Here is an 8,890-nt window from a genome sequence, read left to right on the forward strand (position 1 = left end):
GTCCAAGAGTGTGTACATAGGTGTACACCGTTTTTTCTGAACAGATGATTTCGTCGTGATCGAATTCACAGACACAAGATTCACCTTAAGCCCTGGCACATACAACACATCATTCAACTTCACCGTAGATGAACCCTCGCTTCCATTCAGTGCGCAAAAATTAACCGACCCAGACAAAGTTGACCTCAATACCTTCCCATCAGCTAGCTTCACCTCTTGAGACTTCCGTTTACGTTGGTTCAACGAGTCGATCTGGCCAGTCATGTGTACTGAGACACCGGAGTCTAAGTACCAATCTCCTCCTCCGCACTCCTCCTGAATCGCCGCGAAACACAAGTTGTCCTCGTCCTTGTCGTCGACGCGAGCGGCTAGTGCTCTGCTTCTCCTGTTGTTCTTTGCGCTCTCACCACGAACCTTTTTCACCAGATCGCAGTCTCGAACCAAATGCCCATCACTTCCGCATGCGTAGCACTCTCGCTTGCTGTCGAATCTCGGTGAACTGTGCTGTCCCTTCCTTGCCAACATTGCCTTGTCATCCTCGTACGTCTTGTCCTTCCGGCGTCCATACTCCTCCAGCAGCTTGGTTTTGACAAACTTGACCGTCAACACGTCCATCCTTCCTTGAATCGCAGACACCGTGTTCTCGTACGATTCGGGCAAGTTAGCCAGCATGAATGCCGCCTTGATGTCCTCGTCTATGTTCGCACCCGTGTTTTCCAGCTTTTCGAACAGTTCTTCCATCTCCGTGAGGTAGTCTCGCATGTCCCCGCCTTCCGACAAATCCAACTTGGCCAGTTTCTTTATCAGCGACACCTTGCCCACCGACGAGTCTTGGTTGTGCCACTTTTTCAGCACTCCCCACGCTTCCTGAGCTGTCGTTGCGTCCTTTATCAACCTCAGTTGAGAATCATCCACCAAATATCCAATCGTCTGCAACGTCAACTCGTTCTTCTCGATCCACTCGTCCGACCGTTCCTTCACCGGCGGAACCACTCCGACGACGTACTTCCACAAACCCTCGCGTGTGAGGAACTGCCTGGCCCGCTGCTTCCATGTCTCGTAGTTTTCGTATCCCAGCCGCTTGAAGTCCACCTTCCCCTTCTCCATCTTTCAGCGCTCCGGTGACTTAACCTCACTTCCTCGATTCCAGCTGCTGCTCCAAAGATCCGCTCCACCTTTCCGTCAAACCAATTCCGTTTCACCGATTTCCTTTCCTGGGCCCATAACCTGTCAGCACCGACCAGGTTAAGCAGCAGAGTGGCCACAGGTATCGCGCGTAGGAAAAAATAATAAAAACAGTTTTACTTCGAGAGCAAACGAAAAACGTGTGCGTTTATTTTGACGGAACGATCTGGAATAAAGTGTAAACAGTCCAAGAGTGTGTACATAGGTGTACACCGTTTTTTCTGAACAGATGTGTTAGTGTTTGGCGCACTGTGACGTCATTCTAACAACACGACGCGCAGAGCTCCAGTCGGGGAATGGTCAAATCTTCCAGCTCAGCGTCGTCCTTCGGTTGGCGGTTCAGTTCCTTCAACGGTGCGACCCTCGACTTCGCACACAACAGCATCATCTCCGCAGTACCGTCTCGTTTCAGACTCCGCAAGTACACAGAGCAGCCGTACCCCTTCATCGACGCGTCTGCGAAGCCGTGGAGTTCATAGCTCGTCACGTCTGCTGCTGCAGCTACGGCGCGTGGAATCTTCAACTCGCTTATCTCGCACAGCTCAGACCGGAATCTCTCCCACATCTTTGCCACATCCTCCGGTACTGGGTCGTCCCAGTGGAACTTCTCCTTCCAGAGCTGCTGCATCACAAGTTTGGCGATCATCACAGCTGGTCCGAGGTACCCGAGCGGATCGAACAAACGGGCAATGTCGGACATGATCTGCCGCTTCGTCGGACGTTCCGTCGATTTCTTGAACGGCTTCACGCTGAACTTAAACACGTCACTCACCGGGTCCCAAAGTAGGCCGAGCGTTTTGACAACCTCGCCCTCGTCGTTCTTCTCGAAGTTCAGCGTCTTGGCCCGGTTTTCAACCGGAATCTCCTCCAGCAGCGCTGCATGGTTGGCGCACCACTTGTGCAGCTGGAACCCGCCTCTTGCCAGCATCTCGATCATGTCCTGCTGGAGCTGCTTTGCTTGGCATAGGTCATCTGCTCCGGCAAGCACGTCATCCACGTAGAAGTTGTTCAGTACGGATGTGCTTGCTTCGGGAAAGTCATGCCGTTCGTCCAGCGCCAACTGATTCAACGCTCGTGTCGCCAAAAAGGGGGCCGCAGCCGTGCCGTAGGTGACCGTTGAAAGCTCTATCGTCCTTAATGGCTGCTGGTGATCATCTCTCCAGAGAATCTGCTGGTACTTCCGATCTTTTTCGTGCACCTCCACCTGCCGATACATTTTTGGCACATCGGCGGTGAAGACATATTTGTGGCACCGGAATCGCAGCACAATATCGAAGAGGGTGCGCTGCACTGTTGGGCCAGTCATCATCACGTCGTTCAGCGACAAACCGGTGGAGCTCTTGGCCGACGCATCGAACACTACCCTGAGCTTCGTGGTTGCACTGTCGGGCTTCAGTACGCAGTGGTGGGGTAGATAGTTTGCGTCCGCCTTGGCGTCGTCGATCACTCGGGCGTGGCCGAGCGAGATGTACTCGTCGATGAACATCTTGTACTGCTGCTTCAGGTTTGCGTTCTTGTCCAATCGACGTTCCAGTGCGTAGAATCGTTTCTCGGCTTGTTCTCTCGACAGTCCCAGCTCGCCCACGTTGCTACGGAATGGCAACCGCACAACGTAGCGTCCGGACTCGTTCCGGCTGTGAGTCTCCAGGAAATGCTTCTCACAGTCACTGCTCGTCTCCGAGGTCGTTGCAGGAAATTCCTGCTCGTCGACCGACCAGAATTGCCGCAGCAAACCAGCCAGTTGTGCTTCGGGTGTCTGCTTGGCCAGCGCGTGGCAGACTCGCACCGTGCCCGTCGTTCCTGTTTCAGCTACACGTCCCGATACCAGCCATCCTAGGACGCTCTCCTGCAGAATGGGTAGTTCCGCAGACATCATCATTTTGCCGCTCTGCAGCAACTCGAAGAACACTTCTGCTCCGATGAGCAAATCAATTCGGCCGGGTTCATAGAATCTTTCGTCTGCCAGCACCAAATCCTTCGGAATCGGCCACCGCTCCACTTCGACCTTGTCCACGGGCAGCGGTCCAGTCACCTTCGGCATCACCAGATAGTTGAGGCAGAAGTTGTACGCCGTGGTGCGGGACTCGACCTTGGCCTCAACCTTGAACTTCACTACTGTCTCCATTCCGTTCACGCCAACGACCGGGACATTGGCCGGCATCTTCTTCAGGTTCAGCAGGTCCGCGAAGCTCTGCGACATGAAGTTGGCCATCGCGCCCGAGTCCAGTAGGGCTCGGCACTTGTGCTGTACTCCACATGCATCGACGACGTTGACAACCGCGGTTGCCAACAGAACTTGCTTTGGTGTTTCGTTGGTGTTGCAGTAGAGGGGGCAGTTCGTCGAGGTCGATCCATCCTTGCTAACAGTGGCGCTGCTAGCGTTCGTTCCGGCAGCCGAAGTTTCCGGTGGTTGCTTCTCGGGTTCTTTCTTGCTGTCGGGGTGCATCAGCGTGTGGTGTGCTCGCGAGCACTCCGAGCACTTGTCCTTCTGCTTGCAGTCTGCCGTGCGGTGGCCCCGTTTCAAACAACGGAAGCAGAGTCCAAACTGCTTCGCCTTGCCGTACCGCGCGTTCACGTTCAGCTTCAGAAATGCTTCGCACTTCTCCAGCAGGTGTTCAGCGTTGCACATCGCACAGCTTTCGTGCTTTCCAACAGTCGCCGTGTGGGCCTTCGTAGGTGGCGTCGATGTGCGGGGGTTCGAGTTCGTCACTTTGGTCTTCTGGGTAGGCTTCGCCCTTTCGCAGCGCTCCAGCACTGCCTGCTGGTTCCGCAATACCTTCATCATCTTTTTGTACTCGGGGAGAGCACCACGCGCAACACTGGATTCCCAGATCTTCCGTGTCGCCATGTCAAGCTTCGAAGCGGTCAAGTTGGTGATGATGGCCTCCGAAAGTCTGTCCATCTTTAGGTTGTGGTACTCCAAGGAGTTCACACTCTTCTCGACGTCATCCAGCAGGTTTTTCTGCTGGACATACGAATCACTCATCATCGCCTTGACGCCCAGCAGCCTCGAGACGGTGTCGTTGACCAACGCAGGCAGGTTCTCAAATTGTTCCTGGAGGGAGACCCAGGCTTGAGCGTAGTCATTGTCCCGGATTATCTGTTGATCAATAGCTCCCTGAGCCTTTCCGATCAGCGCCTTGTCGAGGTAGTGAAGCTTCGTAGCCGCCGAATCCGCCGTGCACTTCTCGGCGATGTCGCAAAACATCTGCTTGAACCGGAACCAGTTTTCATAGCGCCCGTCGAAGGTTGGGAGCGCTGACTGCTGCAACACGAGGGTTGGAGGGAACGACACGGGGACACTAGAAGAACTGTCGCCGTGTTGACATTTCACGACCGGTTTGATAGCTCTCTCTGCAGCGACCTGCGCCGCCGCGGCAAGGGCTGCCTTTTCGTCGTCCTCGTAAGCTTGCAGCATCTCGCAGAGAGCAATACGAGTGAACTCGTACAGCTCTTCAAAATCGATGAACTTCGGTTCAAACTCGTCCTTCTTCGTGGGGTCGGCCAGGTAAATCTTGTTCTGGAACGAATTGAATTCTTCGTAGGCAGCATCCGTCGTTTTCAGGTACAGCTTTAACGCGTGTACGCTGAACTTCTTGTGGTCCTGCTCAGCGGTCAAGACCGCCCGCTTAATCCGCGTCACCTTCGCCTTGGTTTTCTCGCAGCAGCTAGCGAGCGCCGCGACGGTCTCCGCCATCGCGATACGCGTCTTCTCTGCTCTTCGCGCTTCAAGCTGTTCACGCACCGACAGAACCGGCGTAGTCACTCGGAGCACTGGTGATCCTGGGCTTTTTCCACAGGGCGTAAAAAACAAGCACTTTTTTGCCCCAGACCTCAGTTGCATACCCTTTTTCACTTTTCTTTCTTTTTCAGTTTAGTTTTTCAGAAGCACTTTTTCTTCTTCTTTCGACTTTTCGCCGAATCACACTTCTCGCTCAGTTTGTGGACTCTCACGTCTTCTTCTTTCACTCACTTCTTCGGCCGATCAAATCCTTGCCGCAGAACCGCTCTTCAGCGCAGGTTCAGCGGGCATCAATCACCTTGAAACGGCCGTCACTTCCCCGTTGCGTCCACAATCAACGTGTCAACAACCCTCCCAACAATCAAATTGGCCACAGGCCTCGCGGGAGTCCACAATCTGAGCTACGCGCGGAATTCCAAGCGGTACCGGATGAATCCGTCTCGCCGCCCACAATTTCACCGAAATTCCGTCCCCGGCGTAACAATCCGGATATTCACTCGCGGTTCGATATCCGGCTCGAAGGACCAAATGTTTGGTCAAAATCAAATTCAATGGACTGTATTTTTACAAACTAAATTTTATTCGATTCAAAACGCGTCCGCGTTGCGCGAGTGTCAGTTCGTTCTTGTCCTTTTTCGCCTTCCCTTCGTCGATCTAGTTCCGCTGCGATGCGGCAAGAAAAAATCAAGAAAGTCCTGTCACTACTCGCGGGGTAGGACAGTTAGCCACACCGTAACACATCTTAAATCTAGTTTTCACGCAACAATATCTTTCAATTTTGCCAAAGGCATCAAATCGATCAAAAAATCCCTTCCTAATATATGCAGTCAGTTCGGGCCCAAAATTTGTCGTAGGGGTTTCTTGGCCGAAATAATTAAATCAGTATTTATTGTTCGGTCATTAGGGTGACCTAAGTTATGATATGGCCAAAAAATTGTCATTTTCATTCTATTGAATTTGTGATATCATTGTTCACAATAGAGGTGGGCAAAACCGTTCTTTTTGAGAGCCGCTCCTTTTTGTTCGCTTATTAAAAAGAGCTGCTCTTGTGAACGGATCATTTGCTCTTTTTCAAAATTTTGATAAAATGGTAATTTTTTAGAATGATATGGTTTTTAAAGTTATTTCACAATGGACTTTTATGAATAATTTTATCCCTACGTTAAGATTTCTGCTCGAACCAAAACGTTGAAATAATTGAATGACATCCAAACTTAAATCTAGGATTTTGAAGAACTCGCTATCAATTTTAAAATTGCGATTATTTTTGCCAAAATTGAACTAATGCATTATATTTGGCCAAAATATTCTGTAAACTCTTTTCTACATTCTGATTTCATCGATAAAGTCTATAAACGCTAAAGTTTAATCGTACAAGAGAATTCAATTTTTTTTCCTACAGTAGATGTTTGGTAATATTTGACAAGTTAAGCAATTTTATGTGCTCAAATTTGTATTTTGGTATTACCTTATGTACGATTAGTTATACAATTTTTTTTTTTCATTTTGTTTAGAAAATCTTGATTTTTGGAATTTAAAAAAAAATAGGAAACTGAAAATGAGTTTAAGTTTTTTAGTAGTGTTTGGTAGCAATGATATTTTGGGATTTTTTTATAAGGGTAATTCTCTACCAACTCACACGAAATCGGGAAAAGTTGCCCCGACCCCTCTTCGATTTGCGTGAAACTTTGTCCTAAGGGGTAACTTTTGTCCCTGATCACGAATCCGAGGTCCGTTTTTTGATATCTCGTGACGGAGGGGCGGTACGACCCCTTCCATTTTTGAACATGCGAAAAAGGAGGTGTTTTTCAATAATTTGCAGCCTGAAACGGTGATGAGATAGAAATTTGGTGTCAAAGGGACTTTTATGTAAAATTAGACGCCCGATTTGATGGCGTACTCAGAATTCCGAAAAAACGTATTTTTCATCGAAAAAAACACTAAAAAAGTTTTAAAAATTCTCCCATTTTCCGTTACTCGACTGTAAAAAATTTTGGAACATGTCATTTTATGGGAAATTTAATGTACTTTTCGAATCTACATTGTCCCAGAAGGGTCATTTTTTCATTTAGAACAAAATTTTTCATTTTAAAATTTCGTGTTTTTTCTAACTTTGCAGGGTTATTTTTTAGAGTGTAACAATGTTCTACAAAGTTGTAGAGCAGACAATTACAAAAATTTTGATATATAAACATAAGGGGTTTGCTTATAAACATCACGAGTTATCGCGATTTTACGAAAAAAAGTTTTGAAAAAGTTACTTTTTGCGTTTCTCTTTGTTTCGTCGTCCGTGTCTGTCGCGGGTGACCATGAACGGCCATGATCGATGACGACCAACTTTTTCAAAACTTTTTTTCGTAAAATCGCGATAACTCGTGATGTTTATAAGCAAACCCCTTATGTCTATATATCAAAATTTTTGTAATTGTCTGCTCTACAACTTTGTAGAACATTGTTACACTCTAAAAAATAACCCTGCAAAGTTAGAAAAAACACGAAATTTTAAAATGAAAAGTTTTGTTCTAAATGAAAAAATGACCCTTCTGGGACAATGTAGATTCGAAAAGTACATTAAATTTCCCATAAAATGACATGTTCCAAAATTTTTTACAGTCGAGTAACGGAAAATGGGAGAATTTTTAAAACTTTTTTAGTGTTTTTTTCGATGAAAAATACGTTTTTTCGGAATTCTGAGTATGCCATCAAATCGGGCGTCTAATTTTACATAAAAGTCCCTTTGACACCAAATTTCTATCTCATCACCGTTTCAGGCTGCAAATTATTGAAAAACACCTCCTTTTTCGCATGTTCAAAAATGGAAGGGGTCGTACCGCCCCTCCGTCACGAGATATCAAAAAACGGACCTCGGATTCGTGATCAGGGACAAAAGTTACCCCTTAGGACAAAGTTTCACGCAAATCGAAGAGGGGTCGGGGCAACTGCTGTGTGAGTTGGCGGAGAATTACCCATAAGCAATTTTATTTTAATTTTAAATTGCATTTTCAACCATCAAAAATATTTTTTTTGCAATTCCGTCGTGAAACTACTTACTTTTCCTGTCATTCTTGAACGACGAAATAGCCTACTTTTCTGTACCAAAAATAACAGAATCGAATAACAACACTTTTCAAAATAAATGCTGAAAAGTTCTACTTTTCAGCACTCAAATGGGTGCTGAAAAGTTGAACTTTCAGCACTTGTTTCGTAAAGTAACACTTAAAAAAAATGATTTAAACGATTTATTGACAAAATACATGAAAATTTGACATAAAATTTCACTCAGTTTGTGTTTTTTGGAATTGCAAAAAATGTTGTTGTTGCAAAACTTGATTTTTTCAGCACTCTTCGTATTTATCCAACCTCTTTCTGCAACTTGTTGCATAAACTACTATTATGCTACAATTTGTTCGAAATTCAATGAAATATATTTATAACAATTTTAAAATTCATTACATTTTGTAACGGTTTTTTCAAAAGACCGAAGTTAAAAAAGAACCGCGGTTCTTTTTTGTTTGCTCTATTCAGTGAACCGGCTCTTTGAGCGGCTCGCTCTTTTTTTGCCCACCTCTAGTTAACAATGATTAAGCTTATTTTTCTGAGTACAATGACCTTTTGTACTAACTCAAAGGATTTATAATGGATTTTTAAATCAATTTTTAAAGATAACTTCTCGTTGTTGTGGTCTAGTCATTATTTTGCATTAAAATAAGGAAAGGGAGCGTTATTTTATTACGTAACGCAACAATCTAGATTTTATGACCCCTTCCTCCCCTCCCGTAACAAAATTTCCATACAAATTTTAAATTGATTGTTTTCAGTTGATGAGAATTCTTCTTAAATCTTCAAACTCTAACTCTTGAAGAAATCAAGGGGTTTCCAGCATCAAGGATTACTTACCAGTCTAAATGAAATTACCAGGATTACTGGCAATATGTCATGAATTACTTTGATTCCCCAGAATTA

The 8,890-nt window shown here is 46.2% G+C and overlaps 1 protein-coding gene across 1 annotated transcript; it reads right to left on the reverse strand.

The window, feature by feature from the left end:
- Nucleotides 1-1,447: 1,447 nt before the first annotated feature.
- LOC120424001 (uncharacterized) lies at nt 1,448-4,882 on the reverse strand. The gene has a single exon (XM_039588009.2). The coding sequence runs from the start codon at nt 4,880-4,882 to the stop codon at nt 1,448-1,450; it is 3,435 nt and encodes a 1,144-aa protein (XP_039443943.2).
- Nucleotides 4,883-8,890: the final 4,008 nt, after the last annotated feature.

This window comes from Culex pipiens, chromosome 2 (genome assembly GCF_016801865.2).
Source record: "Culex pipiens pallens isolate TS chromosome 2, TS_CPP_V2, whole genome shotgun sequence".
Taxonomy (NCBI): domain Eukaryota; kingdom Metazoa; phylum Arthropoda; class Insecta; order Diptera; family Culicidae; genus Culex; species Culex pipiens.

Coding starts and splice junctions, on each gene's coding strand:
- LOC120424001 (XM_039588009.2), bottom strand. CDS start 4,882: ATGGCGGAGACCGTCGCGGCGCTCGCTAGCTGCTGCGAGAAAACCAAG.